Source organism: Nymphalis io, chromosome 10 (assembly GCF_905147045.1).
Source record: "Nymphalis io chromosome 10, ilAglIoxx1.1, whole genome shotgun sequence".
NCBI lineage: Eukaryota > Metazoa > Arthropoda > Insecta > Lepidoptera > Nymphalidae > Nymphalis > Nymphalis io.
In genome coordinates this window covers 9,208,916-9,229,968 of record NC_065897.1, presented here as the reverse complement: position 1 = coordinate 9,229,968, position 21,053 = coordinate 9,208,916, and the positions used below count along the sequence as shown (strand labels likewise).

At 32.0% G+C, this 21,053-nt stretch overlaps 1 protein-coding gene across 4 annotated transcripts in view; it reads left to right on the top strand.

Moving 5' to 3' along the window:
• The first annotated feature begins 330 nt into the window (after nucleotides 1-330).
• The window catches only part of LOC126771099 (uncharacterized), a 102,150-nt gene continuing 81,427 nt past the window's right edge, over nucleotides 331-21,053 (top strand). Inside the window, exons 1-2 of one of the 4 annotated variants that reach the window (XM_050490821.1) lie at nucleotides 331-761; nucleotides 962-2,311. In XM_050490821.1, the coding sequence (XP_050346778.1) occupies nucleotides 1,009-2,311 (1,303 nt within the window). In that variant the 5' untranslated portion in view covers nucleotides 331-761; nucleotides 962-1,008. Of the gene's footprint in view, nucleotides 2,312-21,053 lie in introns of all 4 variants that reach the window. The other 3 variants (XM_050490820.1, XM_050490822.1, XM_050490819.1) reach the window with 3 other exon arrangements.

The following is a 21,053-nucleotide window of genomic DNA, read 5'->3' as shown; positions in this document are numbered from 1 at the left end:
AAACCATATAAATTAATATATAATTAAGCTAGAAAAAACCACATGATTCATTTACGTTAGTGAATAAATACTTTTATATTTCAAATGACCTTAGTGTTCATAAACGTATTTGAAATCATATACATAACATATTGAGAAATAAGAAAAATAATTACGACACGTGACGTTTTGTACAGTTTCTGTTGTGTGTTAATGTTGTATAGGTAGTGTCTCCTATCAGTTGTTTTAACTTGCGTATAATTATTTTTGATTTTAAAAGGAAGATCGTTATTCGGTTCAACAGCTGTTCATCAGTCACGTGTACATATGGTTGTGCCTCGTGGTCAAGTGAAAAACTATGTCAGTGTAAACAGTTGCGTGGACGCATATTATGTTTGTTACGTATTCTAGGTTCAAGGGGAGCCAGCCAGATTGCCGACGCGTTTCACTATTTATAGTGTCTCGAGTCTATTTAGCAGTTTGCTCTCAGTGCAGAAATGTCCGGAGTCGCGAACGAGCTATACCCACGCTCATGCAAAGTGTGTGTCGAAAACTATTGATGACGTGTATAAGAGTCGTATTCAATTTTATTATAAATATTATACGTTTTAATTTATCGAAATTGTCTGTACGCAGATTAATATTATCAACGTAAATTTATTAGACGGTGCATGGGGCGTCATCGGACATGCAACTTATGCAACCGTTTCAACACGGCGTTTTACGCTACATTATGTTCAGTTAAAGTTACAGTGTGTGCTCACTAGTCTGCCCAGTGGCAGGTATTAGTTATGATATAAATCATAAATATAACATCAGGGATGTGTGAACGTGTATGTTGAAAAACAAAATTGACATTGGTGCTATTTTAAATTGAATGCCAAAGAATCGTTGGAAATATGCCAAATTGGTACAGCTGACTGTAAACAAACAAATTAATATTAAGTAATAACATTTTCATATTTGTAAACCTATTTTGCAGCCGTAAATACAAATGTCTGGCGCAAATAACAAGGATAAATTTGCAAAATGGCGGAAAAAACGGACTCGAGTGATAGTGATAGTCCAATAATAGACGACAACGTGATTCGTATACAGCTCAAGAAGTCTAATCACAAAAAATGGGAACTTCGTACAAGAAATCTTTCCCCTGGTATCAAATTCCCAATCATACAGCTTTTTGATTCAGAAGGTAATCTACTGGTTGAAACGAACGATGAAAACGTATCAATCAAGAGTTCTGATTTCAATGATTCAATTTTGAAAACCAGTCAATCTTTACGGGAGAAAGATTATAAGCATATAATTAGACAAAAAATTGTAAGAAAATATAATTCGATATCTGGTGACAAAGTATATACGCGCGTTTATCGTAATCCTGTTGAAATTAGTGACAATAGCGAAAAAAATAATAACTGTTACATAATAAAAGACAGCAGCAGTGTGGCAAACATTCCAAGTAAACTGATAGTAAACAACAACTTCCACAATTTGCAAACAAATAGCCTCGACACCACGCCTTTCCATTCAGAAGGGCCGAGCGAAGTGAGCAGCTATAAAAGTTCCGACAATGAAACTTGTGAAGATTTCGCTTCAAATGATAAATTGTCCAAGAATAAGACCGAGATATCAGAAAAAGATATTGATCCGGTCCCGATTTCAGAACATCCGTCTCCTATAAGTTTAAATTTACACGAGGAATCCAACAACGAAACATTTGACAAAACGGAGAATGTGTGCTTAGGACTTCAAACATCACAGTCACTCACTAATGCTACGTTGTCACCTAGTTTGAAAGGGTATCATACGATACAGCGTTCAAAATCCAACGCTATTTACAAGCATCCCCAAAATAAAGTTTCTTTTCTCAACACATACTTAAAAAGCTTACCTGTCCGGACGAGCTCTAACCCGGATTGGTTTACCTTACACCTACGCCAAACATCAGCAATGGCAAAGAATTCACACGAAGAAACGAATCGAAAAGATTCTCCCACAATTATTTCAGATACGTGGCAATCTTGTAAAATAAACGAAAATACCGACAGCGATTTTATGAATATTCCAACAGATGTAGCGGCTGATTGTGAAATGAAAAAGCGTTTAAAAATGTACAGGCGAGGTATATCTGATATTGAACACTGGAACGCAACTGCAAGTTTGTTTACAAGAAAAAGACGACACTCTGTAAGTGGTGCCTGGCGGATTACTCGCACTTCTTCGTCTGAGAGTGTTGACGAAGCTGACATAGTACTTAACCGCTTAAAGAGAAGGATACTTAAGAACAAGTTCAGAGAGAAACGTCGGAGTATCGTCACTAAGCCATTGTTTAGTAAGTATATTTTTTTATATTTAACACTCATTTTTATATTTATTTTCAAATGAAACCAAAATTTCTGAAATGAGCTTCTTAAGTTTACAGTATCACAAATATTCTAAGTGCGAGTAAAAGCTATACAAGAAAATATATTATTTTCACTATCTTTTACCTCTATTTTGAATGCCTCTGATTAATATTCAGTAAGGTGTTACATATAACGCAAATAACTCTCAGGGTCCATAAATTCAGACAAACATTACGGCGCTGTTAAAAACACCTTTATTCATATGAAGGTAAGGTTTGTGGTTTAATAGGACATATTTGTAAAGGTCCAAATTGTGTTAACATAATACTACACTCCATTATTCTCTGATTTATGGCAGCCAGTTGTTTAGTTCAGCTGTCATATGGTTCGTTAGATAATAATGGGTAGGCACAGACAAACGTACCAATAAACGTAGACAATACCGTTCATTAGAATTTATCTATTAATACAAATATGCTTATAATATATTAGAAGTTCATCTTTTTTTATTATTTAAAACTAGCTATGCCCGAGGTTTCATCCGCGTATAACATAAAAAAAATCACTAAGAGCAGACTTATAATATTTCATATATACGTTTTTAGTTTTATTATCGTGGGATATTAGTATTTATTCGGTGTTTGCCGCACCCGCATTTAGATAGGGCAACATACAATTGGAATTATACATGAGAAAAACATAATTCCCTTAATTCTATTCCGACATATTTGTATGTCTTTCCCAGTGCTTTATTTATTGTGACTGCAAAAGGTACCTTAACAGGGAATTGTCTCCCTTAAAAACTAAAACGTGAATCGTTTTTTTTGTAAGTACTTATATAAAAATCTACTATTAACTAACCGACTAACTGGTTCATTTTTCGCCCAAAGAATCGAAATTGCGATTCAAAGGGGAAATGCTGCTAGCATTCTTACCACGATTCCACGCGGTCATGATTTGTACTATTTTTAATTTTTATTTGTATTTATATAAGGCTTCTTCACTTGTCAAACTAACAGAATAAGTATAAATTTAACAAAACCATGAAAAAAATATATGCGGCAACGAAACGAAATACCTATCTAACCTATATAAACATTAACTTACAAAGTTATTAACAAACCGAAAATAATACGTATGTATGTATGAGTATTTTTAACAACCTACTCAACTACCCGTTGTAATTATATGTCAAAACTATAAAAGAAAAAGTACTAAAAACTGTCTGGTCTTATCTTGATATCTTTCATAAAAATTAATATTTTATAAAAACGACTTTGCAAATAATGCGTTATTTTAGAACAAATTTGATTACCATACAAAAGGTTATAATCAACCTTAAAAAATTGATGTGCATATTCCGGCGAAGTAGAATAGGTAACCAATTAAGACGAGAACGAAATTGTAAAATGTGGTCATATTTGCGTAATCCAAATAGAAACCGAATAAATGTATTTTGAAGTCTTTCAAGCTTATCTAATTGGTTTTTGGTTAAGGTCAACAAAGCTTGCGTCAGCATAATCAAGAATAGGAAGGAGTAGAGTCTGTGCGAGCATAATTTTGGTAGGAATTGGAAGAAAATGTCGAAGACGACGCAAAGACCTCGGCGCAACAAACACCTTTCTGCTGATTTCATTTACATGGCGAGTCCAGCTAAAATACTTGATAAAAGCTCCCGGTAATAGTTTTACTCAAAAATCTTCCATGTACGACAGCGAGCAGTTACAGATTTATTATATGTATAGATTGCTAGGGAGATTAAAAAATTGCCCACCAGATGGTAAGTTGTCACTGCTACCAAATGTCTATGCATTTGATATCAGTAGAACTATAAGAAAAAATCCGAAATTCCGCCCCGATGATTTGTGCCTAGACCTACCAGCCTATGGGTGGCCACCAGCTGAGGGAGCCAGAGGACCCAGCCAAAAATAATATAATTTTATTATAACCGCTTCGGAATGGGGCCCTCAAATGTCCAAGTTCCGAGAGGCAGGGCTTGCTAAAACTAACCGCAGAATACGATCGTAAATTTTCATAAAGTAATGTGTGACTATAATAATTATTATAACACTTAAAAGTATATATGCATAAAAATAATGTATCAACGTAAGTCGGTTCTCAACGTTCGTTCAAAGTTCTTACAAAATAACACGGTGGGTTACAATTAGAAATCACAAAGCGAATATGATGCAGTGGTTAATGTTGTAAAGACATTTAGTTTAAGTAAAGACATAATCTATTAATTATTTATATGTGTAAAAACACAAACTGCCTCGTTGGTCTAGTGGCTTGAAGTAAGGCCGCTGAACCGGAGTGCCTGCGTTCAATTCCCAGGTCGGGCCAATAAAAAGTTATTGGGTTTTTCTATCAGAAAATTCTCAGTAGCAGCCCGGAGTCTGGAAGTTGGAAGTGTGTACACTCCCGTGCTTCGGAAAGCACGTAAAGCCGTCGGTCCTGCGCCTGAACTTTTTCCGGTCGTGTCGGATTGCCGTCCCATCGGATTATGAGAGTTAGGAAATAGAGAGTGCACCTGAGTTTGTGCACACACTTGTGCACTATAATATCTACTGCGTAAAAATAATATTCTGCTTCATTTTAAGCCCCTTATAATCATTTCATTCAATCAGTTCATTGTATCGCTCCAATTAAAGTATCACCATATGTGTATACGCATCAACATAATTCAGTTGTTAACTTATACGATCACCAAATTATTACAGAATAGCAATGCAGTTCGCATAATTGTAACGTAGGCGTTTGGAAAATTTGTCTGTGAAGCAGAAAAATCGCGCTTGACTTGACGCAATAACGATACACGAAGAGAATTTAAAAAATCGTTTTTTATTGAAAATATAAACGTTCTTTTAAACGCTATAGTATACAGTCATATCACGAAATAGGTCGTTTGGCGTTTTGCATATCAATTATACAATTTAAATTCAGTAATATCTCAAAATTATTTATGTGTTTGTCTTATTTACGGAATTTCCTTTTAGTTTTAGCTGGTTTTTGATTATTCAGATATACAATGAAAAGTTCGTTATTTCAAGTTTATTTTGGTTCATAGAAAGTAATTTTGGTTTTAACTGGAAAACATCGCGAGAAAACTGAAAATATGGCAGATGAAATTCTAGGACATGTGCATCCGCACTTTTTTTTTTATAGAATAGGAAGGCGGACGAACATATGGGCCACCTGATGGTAAGTGGTCACCAAACGCGCCCTTAAACATTGGCATTGTAAGAAATGTTAACCATCGCTTACATCACCAATGCGCCACCAACCTTGGGAACTAAGATGCTATATCCCTTGTGCCTGTAATTACACTGGCTCACTCACCCTTCAAACCGGAACACAACAATACCAAGTACTGCTGTTTTGCGGTAGATATCATCATTCATCAGATATTCTAATATCTGATAAGTGGGTGGTACCTACCCAGACAAGCTTGCACAAAGCTCTACCACCAGTAGACTAGCATCTAATAATAAGCACTATCTAATACCAATCAAATATCCTTCTTACTTGTTATTATCCCTCATTTATGTACATTTGCTCAGCACTTTAGGTATTTATTTGCCCATTTATGAGCTCTTTCTTATATATTTCTTGTTCAAAATAGTAACTTTCCTGAGGAAATTTGTTATACGTTAAAAATTATTAACTACGTTTCCCTACCTACCCGTTACATAAAAAAAAATCAGTAATCAATTTAAACTCCTCCAATATAAAGTATGATACAAAGCACGGATATCCAATCCGTGTATATATATAATATAATCCATTTATTAACAATGGACACCCTCAAATAATTATACAAAATGATTTGCAACATTTAAATTCTGATGTATAGCGCCATCTATGTTAAATAGCACAAATTATGTTCCGAACACCTGAAGCTAAGTAAGAGACTTCAGCCCTCTGGCGGTTATTTTACGTACTTCTTAACTTAAGTTCACATGCATGAAATCAAGTAGTTTCTATTTTATAACAAGACTTAGTGCTGCCACATTAAGGCACTTTAATTCAAGAATCATACAACACAGAGCACCCCCAATTATATGGGGGTGGTCTATGCTCATTACTGTAGCATCACTTTTTTCATATTTATAATATAGTAAGTGGTCACCATACCATGGAAAACATTGACAAGAAATATCAATCACATTACACCCTTAATACGATGCCTTCTATGGAACATAACATGCTTTCACCCTTTTCATGTAATTATAACAACACACAGACAACACTGCCTCACTCACTTCAAACCGGAACAGTAAAGTATTAAATACCAGCAAGTAATTAGACCCACCAAAAAATATTTTATACCATTGATAATAATTAATTAATAACCCACTAGTTAAAAGATTTTTAACTTATAACCAATTTTAAAAACTCTCCCAATAAAAACTATTTCTGAAATTAAAATTATTATTTAATAACTGTTGGCGATTTTTAGGAGTAAAAAAAGTTTTTATATTTATAAAAAAGTAGCTTACGTTCTGTGGTTGTAAATTAACTACCAAAAATATATAAAGATTTAAAAAATATTAACCGGGTAGATTTTTATGGAATAAATATTTTTTTTAATAATGACAAACGACGTTAAAAATATTTTTATCTAATGGCAGCACCTTAACAGGAATACTTTATTGGACTAGGAATTTCTATGAAACTAACGTATGATATCAAAAAACTCTGATAGATGTATTCAAGAAGATCAACAATAGAAGAATCAAAGTATTGTTGTTCCTCGTAGCTACTTTCACTGTGACTGGGATATTAAATGAACGAATCTTTTTAATTATTTGCTTCAATGATCGGTATCTGTGCGATATTACTTGTAATTAAAAACATTCAGAGAAAGTGTAGCAACCCCATTACCTACAATTTTTACTTACTATAAGTTCTTAATAACTCCTTTATATTTAGGAAAAAAATATTCGAGAGTGAAACAGAATAGACAAAATACTAAAGTAATTACGTTCATATCTTAAATATACAGAGAAAACATAGACGTATCCATATTGATAAGAATGTTCTACATTTTTTGTGTACCTTAATATTTCAGTGTAGAAGTTTCGAAGGCTTCGCCTCTTGTTTCATAAATCAATGTAATGGTTTCCGCTTCTTTTTGCCGTTCGCGAAGTAAACCGAGAAAAAGTGACATCTAAGAAATCTTCCTGCGTTGGCTTTGGGCCAACACTTAGACGCTCAGCTGCAGTCATATTATACGAACATGGAAACAAACATGTTAGAAATATATTAGTGATCATACTCGAAATCTGATGTAGGTCAAACAAATACTTTTTATACACATTTTACTCATGTTGTCTATATATAGCTCCCACATTGGTTGGCTTATTTAGCTGCAGATCTAAAGGATCCTGAGATTCTGCTATTATTTTTTACCTGAAAATAAGAAGTGGGAAGAGTTTACAGCCCTGTAATCGAAAACACGTAAAGAAGTTGGTATTATGCTGATCTCTCTGTCTCTCTCTCTTTTTCTGATCGTTTCCGATTAACGTAAATGACGACCCATAGAATGAGGGTAATAGTGAGCCTACCTGTACGCACTACAATACATTGATGGTTAGTCTTTGAAAATGGCTGTCAGATTTTCGGTCATTCATATTATTACAATTTTTATCGCACTTATAATACTTCAAAGTAGAGAAATATCTTTGTTTCGAAGGAAATATGGAAATAGTTTTTTTATTTTAAGTTGGCGTACTGCACTCCTCAGTCTCAACAACAATCGAGCCGTAAGTCTCATATTTTTATCCCATCAGGACGAATAAACACGGAGATACTTATACGTTTCTGGTAATAGACAAGTGTCGCGCGTACAAATATATAGGTAAATCTAAGTTTTGTTTATCTTTACTCTTTGGATTGGAATAGGGTATAGGTAAGAACTTCAAATCTAGTTAGCAATGTGTCTGATTTAAATTTCGAAGGTAAGTATGTTTCAAAACTAACTCATTTGTGAAAACTCTTTTATGGACCATCATGTAAAAAAAAATCATTATAACGTAAAACCGAGATAATGTGTCTTTTTGTATTATAATTACCTACATTTTTTATTTCCATGTTTAAAATCTCAAACAGGCTGTATTTCCTAAAAGTACATTTTATTATAAGCAAAACCAAACAAGCCATAGACACACATAGCGGCATGTGTAAAGGCTAGGGTAACTTATTTATAGTCGCATTAATCGCTGCCAACGTAAGCACGTCGAGTTAATTTTTGCTTAGGGTCAAGGCCATTCGGGTCATCGCAATCGCATAGCCACTACGGCATTGCAGCTATGGTACAGCAAATATCATTAATCCGGATTGCGGCACAGTAATTGCACATGATCGCAGTATAAACAAAGAAATTGTCATAATTTTCTTAGCAGTATGAGCGGCTTAAAAACAGAAACACATGGTATAGTACATGCGCAGTGACGGCGCCGCAAGTCAATATCCTCCCTACCCAACGCCGACGCGCCGCCATGACGCGGCTCGTTTACGTGGCCTTTAGACAAAGGCATCTATACGCGTTTTATAACTTATTAATATCTTAAAAGGAATATATTCCTTTTTTGAACACTTCAGAAACTTGCATTAGATAGCTGGTATTATTAAAACACAATGCTATATATATTAACATAATTGTTTTTTTTTGTGCAAGCAACAATACTATAATAGATATTTAAAATAACGAAATACATGTCTTAATATACGCGAATGAACTTAATGCCTTAGTAACTTTAAATTAATATGCGTTGATGTTTTAAAAATATAATTAGTATTTATCATTTCTTTAACGTATCTTGTTACCTTATTAGATTGCTTATTGGAAATAAAACATATAATATTATTTACATGATATTTTAAAATAAATAATGCATTTAAACTTAAATTATAATGCATGTAACTTAAATAAAGTCGCGTAGTATTACTAATACGTTTACAAATACACCGATTGTGACTTAGCCCATTTTACCATAACGCTGAAGTTAGTTGTGCGTTTGTCCGCCAGAGTGGCGAAGATCGCGTACCAGCTGCTCCGTTTGACAGCGAGACCACTCGAGGCACGTCGACCGGTCGAATCCGACCGATGCCGTCACGTGTACCGGGATCAAGATCCGATTTTTGACTTTCCTAAACAACTTTTATATAATTCGTGAAAGTACCGGTGTAACACACGATTTATTACGATTGTGTTTAAGTTAAAAAGCATTCAGTTCCGTTTTATTGTGTGAAATGTTATAGTCATATTGTGTACGAACGCTTTGGTATTTTCGATTGTTTGCTTTTGATTTTGATTTGAACCGGATTTTGTTTTAAACTGCAGTTCTACAGTTGGTAAGTTAAGTTTTTAAATAATTTATTCGAATTTGTTAAAGATTGTTAGAAAAATCTATTAGTAACGTTTGTTTACACTTTTACGCGTCAAATTATTTTTAATATTTTCAGATATGTGTGATGATAGATCATCAAATTTAATCTCAAGTTTACTAAAATACAGCCTTTTTACAAAGTTTAAAAAATTTTTTTTTGGTTTGTTTTCGTTCAATATTAGGTGATTTTTTTTTTGTTTACTTTCCTATATTATTACATTATGATTGCTTATATGTCGTATATTATTTATCAATTAAATAAAATGAAGCGAGAGAACTTAATTTAAAATAATTAGGTAAGCAGCAATCACAATTTTTACTTTTTATATTTTCGTTTTCGAGGTAATATTTACCTAAAGTAGGTAGATGGTTTTATGGTATAACAAAATTTAAATGTAACCTAAAGATTAACGGAATCAGTACCATAAAGATTAAAAAGACATTTTATTTAAAGGTCTAATTATCCAAAAAAAAACATCGTGTCAACACAGGTACATATTATTATATTCTTTTTAAACGCTTAATTGTTTTGCATATATTATATATTTTAAAATATATTGTATGATATTTTTTTGCAAATACATTTAACCTTCGTACCAACATTTTTATTTTCATTTGTATCTCATAGAATCTAGACAAAAAGTATGAACGTACAAATTTACGTTATTGTAACGTTTCTAAAAATTCCTAAATTAACTATTAATGAATAGTTTTTACAAATGTGATTCAAGACCTCGTAATTATTGCGAGAAGCAGTCAGAATTAGTATGCTAAAAATTATACATACAGATAAGATATGACAGAAAAAAATAAAGGAAACAATTATACTGCTAAAAAATAAAAATTAATTAGTTAAATAAACAATTAATAAGTGTAAACGTTTTTGTATGACTTAGTTGTTTTCATAATAATAATCAATTAAATAAATATATATACTAAGTAATTTTTTAACATCAAATTAAACATAATTCAAGTTATTTCCTGTTTAAGTATAAGTTTAATTTACAAAACCATAATAATTAAGACTTTAATTTTTGACAACTGCTTTTAAATTTCGGAATTCAGATTTATTTCAATGATGAATTTAACCTCAATGTTTGATTAAAATCTCGTTTCCTTGAATAACAGAATCGCTAATTATTATTATTATATACCTGAATATACAGATAATATATACTAAGTAAACTAAATTAATATTTCACATACGGAATAATATAAGGCATACATGCAACACGCAATATATTTTTTAGCTATTTTTAAACATTGCATTTTATAATTACTTACTTATTTACGACTACTATTGATTTTTACAATTAAAAATTCTCATTAGTGTATTGTTTCAATAGTCATACTCAACTGTATTGTTTATTATTACAAGTATATCTGAAATGAGAAACAATAAATAAAATTGGCATGTATTTATTTATAAAACATATAATCGTTATAGAAATATTACAAATTGTTTTTAAATTGCTTTTAATATTATGTGAAAAGTTTTTAATTTTCTATCATTTTACTTTCTAAGAACATTTACATTTTATAGCTTATAGTCTCTTTTAAAACTTTCTATTGCTTGTTTTATCTAAAAGACTTTACAAATAATATTATATATTATTTTTATGGTAGTGTTTTAAATTATTTTAATAAAAAAAACACAAAAAATATTCTTTACTTTGCGAATAGCAAAGGGATAACCTCAATATAATAAGCTTTCGAGGACATACAAATACGAGCGTACAATCCCACGAGACAATCTCAGAGATCATATATTTTTAATAACATTAATGGACTTCGATTATAAACAGAATGTAAATTATTAAAATTGAAGAGGCTTCTATTAGTTTTAAAAATATATATCATAATGTTTTCGTAAATAATATACAACAATCATACTATGCCTTTCGTCCAGCAGTGGACGGCGATAAGCTGAGACAATCATGGTCATGTGGAATATGGAACTAAGAATATGACTTTATAGCATAGCAATTATTTGTTTCTAAATAAAGAAGGATTTTAGATATTATCCCTAATAACTACTGGCTATTACTATTGTAAGTTGTTTCAGAGTGTACAAGTTTATCCTACACATACATAGTCACAGTTAAACTTATAAACAATAAGTAAATATTAAAATTACTTTTGTTTTATTTAAATTACGAATGTTTATATATCAATCATAGAAAACAACAAAATCTTGTTCTGAGCACTTACAATAAAGAATATTTGTCCTCTAAAAAGGCTCGCTGAATGGGACATTTCATTTGGCGACAAAATGGTTGTTTCATCTCGACGGAATAGCTTGACGAATTAGGGGTCACTATGAAAGTGAGCGCGGTTCAACGAAAGCCTTATTATGCATTCTAGCAAGTCTTCACGTTTATGCCTCCAGAGAGCCATCGTAGCTCTGGGAACACCTCACGTTTTGAGGTCAATGTCGACCGCTTTGTTCCATTTGTATGCTAAATAAAAGTTGTGCTTTTGACAAGTCGACTCGTTTTACGGTGTTTGCATTCGTTAAAATCTTTACAAAGACAATATTGAGAATAACTGTAAAGTCGTTTTATAATGGAACGTTTTAGTGCTGGATGTTGTACGGCAACTGGATGGGCTCCGATAATCCAGTGGTCTCGAGCTAACCTCTGCACTATTGTGGTAAACCACTCATGTCACAAGCGTAATCTCTATAAGAGAAATAAATGGGTGAAGCATTTTCCGAGTCGGTGGAGAATTCATCCTTAAAGTAAATTAAACCGAGCTTCCGCTTCTAAACTGTTAGTTCTTGGACATAGTCTTATTCGAATAGATTTTATGGAAATGTACGACTTAAAAAGCCTTATTTTCTCATTCCAATTAATTTCATTGGTGTTAACCTCTTTCCTTCAGATATTAAATATTAACCCATATTCTTATAATATTTACGAGGGCCGAAACAATTAGAATAAATTGCGCCCAATAAAAATGTCTCAAGAACAGGGCGTTGGTCCACTTTAATGAAATGTTACTAAAAGCTTGACTCGAAAACTCTGATACAATTACCCAAATCTCGTGTAATAATTTTATTTTTATACCTAATTATGACATTAGTTTTTGTCGCAATCTACCCGTTAGTATTATAACACGTAGACGTTTTTCTAATTAAATCTCCTGGGACTTTTAATCAATTTGGTATAAAATTATCAAAATCCCCTAATAAAATAAAACGAGCTTATAAATGAAATTACAAACTTTTTTCTACAAACGTTTTATATAAGGTACGTGGTTATTTCCTTTGCAGTATCTAAATGTTTCTCAAAGCCTTTAAATTCTAAAAGATCACGATTCACGGAAATTTATAACGCTCACCGGTGAGCGAATGCTCGTAATGAATTATAAGATGTGACAAAACTTTAAATATTATTAAAATACCCAAAAACCGAATTTTGCACGGACACATTTAAGAGAACGGGTCTTTGTGTGTTAAAGTATGATTATTATTTTATAAGTTTCTGTTATATAAAGTTGGCATATGTAACCTGAACTGATGACGCAATACAGCATTTGATATTCATACCGACTACCCTTTTTTTCAATTAGGCTTGTTCAGGTAAAAAGGGCGCCGTGGACAACCATAATAACGGTCCATAAAAACCATTTCATTTAAGGTCCTTCTTCCGGGCGGTCCCATAAAAAAGATCGATAAAACCGTAGATGCATTAGTGACTCTAAATTATTAATGTTTGCGTTTTGTCGTCCTTTATTTTCAAATACGCAAATTAAAATAACTACTTTACAGTTCTATCATTTGTCTAATAACTTTTTAAGATCATTTAAAATTATATCCTTCGTATATTGTTTCATGGTTTATTTACTAATAAGTTTATCGATCAAAATGGTTAGCGAGTAGTGTTGCTTCAGTTCGAAATATAAACAGTGAGTTTCTGTGTCAGGATGTACCAATCTCTTAATCGTGATATCTCCTATCCTGGTACGGCTATTTCTATTCGTTGTATTCTAAAAGTGGCCAAATTACTTTAGAGTATTTTCATATAAAATAATTGAAATTTGAATACCTAAAGAACTTTCAAATTCATATTTAAATTTGGAATAACATTTATTGCGCCCAATCAAAAATGTTGCAATATTAAGCTAGCAGCACATTCACAATAATATTGTGAGTAAATTGTTTTTTCAACTCCACCCGATGGTAAGTGGTAGTAGAGTCCAAACCAAATTGAAAAGTATGCACCAATAACATTAAGATTTTGTGACCCAAGCAATATAATTGATAAATAACATATGAGTGTAGTAAGTAAATAAAAATTCCGGATATTATTCTAGTATTTATCACACATAGCGGAGTCGGTACGATTGAGAATATTATTATACGCTCACAGCAAATAGAACTATTTTATGTTAGTACCGAAAGTTATTAGCTTGAGAACATGAGCTTAACCTCAACATCGGTAGGAATACACGGCAATTGCATTTCTGTTATTTTAAAGAATTTTATCGTTTTCTATGTTTTTTATCTAGTTGTCTATTAGTTTCTTCGCGCAGGAATTACTTAATACCTTAAATAAATATATAGCTTTTTGTAACAGCCTGTTAATGTCCCACTGCTGGGCTAAGGCCTCCTCTCCCTTTTTGAGGAGAAGGTTTGGAGCTTATTCCACCACGCTGCTCCAATGCGGGTTGGTGGAATACACATGTGGCAGAATTTCGATGAAATTAGACATGCAGGTTTCCTCACGATGTTTTCCTTCACCGAAAAGCACGAGATGAATTATAACAGAAATTAAGCACATGAAAATTCAGAGGTGCTTGATATATACCTTACGTAATAAAAAACTTAAAAAAAATGTAACTGCACAAAACCAAAATCACTATACTGCGTGCGTTTTGTGGATACACAGGCTTGCACATTTAGCATGAATCAAAATAAATAAAACAAATAAAAATCAGTGTATAGATATCCATAAACACTAAAATGCAACATGCTATTAATATTATGATATTGTAAGGCTTTATATAATTTTATGTGTGACTTTAGCTAAGCAAGTGTATTTTACATTTACTTGACAATTCAATTAGGTTATTCATTTTTAGGATAATAATTCCAAAAACACGGTGACGAAAAAAATTATTCTAGTCATAAATTGAACCATTATAAGAAATACCATTAAGAACGACTAGATTTTGTGATTTTATACTATATATTTAAGAACTGACGAACGTGTCTGATGAATTAGGTAATTCTCAACATAATTAAACTACAAGGCTCAAATAGCTCTAGTGTACAATCAAATTGTTACGATACATAGTATCAGCGAGCGCTGCGTAAACAGCAATTGATCAATTGAGCTGGCACTAACGAAGTAGATGATGCCCTGTTGTAATGAAGATAGTCAATATGTTGTTTTAAAGGTTAACAACTATTATGACAAAGACTAAAAGTTGGCACAGTATAACAAAATTATTTGTTTTATGGGTATGTATTTTAACATTTTGAGCCAAGATACGGCCCAGCGACTAGATTACTAGAATCTGTGAACGCGAATCTTAAGCGAAGGTCGTGGGTTGAAACCCGTGCAAAGAGAATTTGGCGTGAGATATTGACGCGCTCAATTTTGAATTTATTGCTAATAGATTGCTATAAGTAAAGAGGTCAACAAGAATTTATTATTGGCCGATGAGTCTTTTATACATACATCGTGATTTAAAGCCTTAAAATCAAATACATTATCTTTAATAAATATTATTTAATAGAGCGCTTTAAAAGGTTAATAAATTTTAAAACTACTGTATAAAATCATCATCAAAGTATCGAGACGCTTTTTAAACAACAATTGATCTATTGTGCCCCTCACTAATGAACAAGATGGATGACGCGCTCCTCTAATAAAGATAATAGTTTTAATGCTTTGAAAGAAAAACGCGTTAATAGCTTAACTGTTGGTAAGTGTCTCGTAAATGCAGTCTTTCAATTTTTAAAACTGTTCTGTAAACAACGTCCTGTGTTTATTTAGCATAATTATTATTTTTCACATTAAGTCCCAGTGTTTATAGGTGGTGGTAACCACTTACCATCAGGTGGTCCATTTGCCCATCCTCCTAATTACCTACCAAAAATTTAGAAAAATAAAAAGTGTCCCTGATTTATTATCAAAACAATTTAATGTATTAGAGGTATTACCTGCGGTAGGGCTCTATGCAGGCAGCTTAGGTAATACTCACTCATCAATTACTATGACGCCAATAAATTTTGTAAATATATGAAATAGGAATATTAGTGTGAAAGAAAATGCAGAGATTCCATATTAAATAGATAACGGGTCCGTATATCGGAATTAAATATAAAAGCAAGTATATAATGCACAGTATCTTATCACAGTACTTTCAGCGTCTACACATGAAGGTGACCACATACCATCATAGGGAATATTTGCTTGTCAGCCGATCTAAAGTTTATAAAAAACAATAACTTTCATTTCGTGTATCGAAGTTATTGCAATGGGTCCGAAACGCAACGGATCTTAAAAGTCAAAATGTGGACAAACGTCCACGTTTTGAGGCCATCAGAGTTGCGATTTTGTTTAAATATAATCAGAATTTATAGAACAAACAAAATAAAGTCAATTAGTTGTGTTTTATGAAAGAAATCATGTTTTCCAACTACAAGTTAATTTAATTACGAATCATTCCAATGGTATTTTAAAAGTATGTTTTAATTAATTCTCATTTAAAAGTGCGAAGAGCCATGAAGTATCTCTCATCTCTTTTTCTCAATCACAATAAACACTTTTCCAATTGAATTTTGTAATTTATCTGAAAAATCACATTTTTTAAATACATATATTCTTAAGAACACAAAGTAATTACAAATATACTCGTTAAATAGTCATTAATAAAGGCTACGTAAATATAAATTGAATAATCAAATTGATGATGATGAATGTTTCGACGCTTCTACGTTTGACCCAATTCCGTAAATAGAATACGTTATATAGTTCTAACAGAGATGTTTTAGGTATATAATAGAATATGGCATCTTAATTTCAATCACACATCTTTATTAATGTTATTAATATGAAAGTTCTATCGACTTAAAGTGGCCTATGTAAATTGCATAAAAACTTTTAGTTCTTTAATATTGATTTATGGAAGCAATGTTACAAGTTGAAAATAATATTAAAATGGAGTCTGCTACGTTGCACCTGAACTTACACTCTTAGTGAATCGAATTCGAGGAATGTACTCAATTGTCTGCAACTAAAGATTTTCATGTTGTCTTTTGTTACTTGATGTTTTTCATGGCGCGATCTGTGATTAAAAACCCAGCGTTTTATCCAGTACTCTTTCTTTTATTTTATTTTTATTTAATGTGTAGGTGGACGTGTATATGGGCCACGTAATTGTAAGTGGTCACCAATGCCCATAGACATTGGCATTGTAAAAAATGTTATCTATCGCTTACATCACCAATGCGCCACCAATTTTGGGAACTAAAATGTTATCTCCCTGGTACCTATAATTACACTGACTCATTCAGGGTGAGTCAAACCGGAACACACAATAACAAGTGCTGCTGTATTGCGGTAGTATATCTGATGCTTGGGTGGTATCTACCAAGACGAGCTTGTACAAAGCTCTTCCACCAGTAAATGTATATTACCTATACCAGTCAAATCTACAAAAAATATTATACAACCTCTAAGCAGTAGTCATTTGGTACTTAGAAAATATCGCATAATTTAGACAATATTAATTCCGTCGGAAAAATATCCTACTGCTAATGTAGTATCTTCTCTAAACTATACTTATTTGATAATGTAAAAAATGTTTGATGTTATGTATTAGCGGAATTGGCAGCAATACAGTAACAGCCTGTTAATGTCCCACTGCTAGGCTAAGACCTCCTCTCCCTTTTTGAGGAGAAAATTTGGAGCTTATTTCACCACGCTGCTCCAATGCGGGTTGGTAGAATACGCATGTGGCATACTTTCAATGAAATTAGACATATGCGGGTTTTCTCACGATGTTTTCCTACGCCGTCAAGCACGAGATGAACTAGGCCATCTCGACTTACAAAATAATGAGTAATTTAAAATTGTTTTTCTGTCTTTATTTTATATACTATGAACGACCTGTCTCATCTAACTTTTAGGAGATGTTATTTCTTGAAATATAATTATACCGACATATATCACGTTCTAGATCGTCGCCCTATCCAAACATGCTATCACCTACTCAAATCGTCTTGCTTATTGGAAATATAATTAAGCCACTATGCGCTTTATTGATTTTTAATGTTTAATTTTTTTAATTTGCGTTACTAAGCCTTAAATATTTACAAATACAAATTAAATATATGTGTACAAATATTGCCCGTGGTAGCAAGAATGCTAGCAGCATTTCTCCTTTAAATCGCAATTCCGATCCTCTGGGCAAAAAATGAACCTACTGTCTCCAGTAGAGGCAATAAGACGAGGTGTTATATTTTTAATGAAAGTTTTGTATGAAACCATTTAAAACTATAATTCATATAAGTAATAGTTTCAGTGTTAAAGTTCATCGTGTCAATGCTGTCGAAGAGAAAATCGCTATGATTTCTCTTCAACAGCATTGACACAATGAACTTCTTATTAAATTTACGATTTATATAAACGTATTACATATTAAATTGGCTTCAGTAACCTGCAAGTATACGTTATGTATGAGTCTTGCACCTGTAAGATAATATAAAATTTAGTTTTTTTTTTTAAATAACAATAGTAAGCTGCAATAAAGTCTATAATATCTTCAACAATAAAATTCAACTAAATATTAATGAAACGTTACGACTTATTTTGGGAAAGTTATATTACTATATAATAATAGTAATTAAGAATAATGACAATTATAAAATACCAATAACATTTTACGAATCATAACTTTTTTTTGAAAGGCGTTTTCAGTTTTATATTAATTAACAACGAAATATAAAGTATTTCCTGTATTATATGAATACATCGTAAAGTAACAGTCTGTGAAAAAGCCACTGCTGGTCTGAGGCCATGCTTCATGTGGGTTAGCGAATACATGCCAGAATTTAAGTGGAATTGTGACATGAAGGTTTCCCCACGCTGTTTTACTTCACCGCAGAACACGAGATGACTTAAAAACAAAAATATAATGCACATAAATACAATGATGTTTGCTTGACTTGAACACGCGATCATCGGTTAAGATTTCCGCGTTATAACCACTGGCTCATCTCGGCTCGGTACACCGTATTCAAAATTAATTTTATTATTTATATAAATAGGTATGCGTCCAGTAGATATGTTTCATTTCAAACATCATTTTGTATGAGAGAAGTGACCAGGTGGATTGTCTGTAACTCTATATTGTCTTGCTCTATGGAACTTCTGATAGCCTAGAAAAGTAGCGAATAAAAAATTCAATATGAATACATTAAAAAAAAGTAAAAGGTGATGTGTTATATAAGGTAAAACAAGAAATACGCTATTTCGTATGTACACAATATTTATGTATACAAGTTTTAATTGAGCACTTTGAGAATATTTTTCTTTCATTATATAATATATTAAAAATTGCGTTAAACTGTGCTTATATACTAATTGTAAACGGGATAGATAAGAAAAGGAAAATGCAGGGAATCTGGTTTAATTAATAAAATAATAGTATGTAGTCGTTTTTTAAATTATTTATTATCGAAATGAAAACAATTTAATTGTATTGTTCAATTATTCTATCAAACATTTTAATTACAATCTTAATAGTTTATTTTTTATTTTTTAGTCTATTAAGGAACTACGAGAAGCAAGTAAGTATTTTCGATAAAATTATCAATTAATTGATCATTATTTTTTAACCAAATTGAATATTGAATTTAGGACTTAGGTTTTCATCTTCGACCGACACATCTAAAAAGTAGCTCTATGAAAAGATGTTCAGAAGATATCGCGACATGAATAATAATCTGCTTAAAAAATAAAATCTTCAATACTTCAAATATAATTATAGCCAAAAAAGAATTGTGCAAATTCGAGTATTCGAGTCGAGTATTCTCCTGATGTAGCATACAACCTCCTCCTTTTTTGAAGACGGTTAAAAACAAATTTAATATCTACAACATATTATTGTTATTAATGAAAATATAAGACTTGTAAAGTCTGAGCAGGTAACTAGTTTCCTATAAAGAATTTAATTGTTGAAATAACGTAACGAATCCAAATGATAAAAAAAACCTATATTAGGCTTAATTTTTTTTTTTTTTTTTTTTTTTTTTTTTTTTTTTTTTTTTTTTTTTTTTTTTATAGAAAAGGAAGGCGGACGAGCATATGGGCCACCTGATGGTAAGTGGTCACCAACGCTCTTAGACATTGGCATTGTAAGAAATGTCAACCATCGCTTACATATCCAATGCGCCACCAACCTTGGGAACTAAGATTTTATGTCCCTTGTGCCTGTAATTACACTGGCTCACTCACCCTTCAAACCGGAACACAACAATATCAAGTATTGCTGTTTTGCGGTAGAATATCTGATGAGTGGGTGGTACCTACCCAGACGAGCTTGCACAAAGCCCTACCACCAGTAAGATTGATTAAGTAATTACAATAATACATATTAACTTTATAGAATTGATAATTATTTAATAATAACTTTAGTGGTCGCCGTGTGGTCGGAATTCCAAAATAATTATTGATAATTTGAGGTAAAAATTTATGTAAACATTGTATATATAATAATTCGAACATATGTTTAGTTATATACTAAACAAAACAAAAGAAAAATTGGTAACCGGTAACTGTTTTGTGTTTGCCTGTTTACACATAATCACATATTATAATTAATAAAAAATATAGAAATTGTATAATACTAACTGTATACTGACTACAGAAGCGAATAAATATGTTTTGATTATTCAAATGCTTTTCTTAGCATAATATTCTTAAGGTTTTGACCACTCACTTTGAAATATTATACGAACTAATTTATATCAAGATTTCATTTCGACTTATTTTATCACCAAACGTTTGCTATCATGTGTGCATACATATTATTTAACATCTTAGCCCCTTAGACATATGGTTTAAAATAGAAACTCGAAATATAAGTTAAAGACGAAAAGTGGTTAGACACAGTAAAAATGTAAAGAAAAATAACCTTTAATTTATATGCCGTAAGAACTACAGGTGTGTGGTCATTGTAGTGGGATGAGTGAGTAATGAACTTGACAGTGGTGATATTATTGCTGGTGGGCGATGCATTCCGACGCTATAAATACCTAACGCGGTGTGAGACGAGTCGAGTCGGATAACCGCTTAGTCCCTTGATGTGTTGAGGGAGTAAA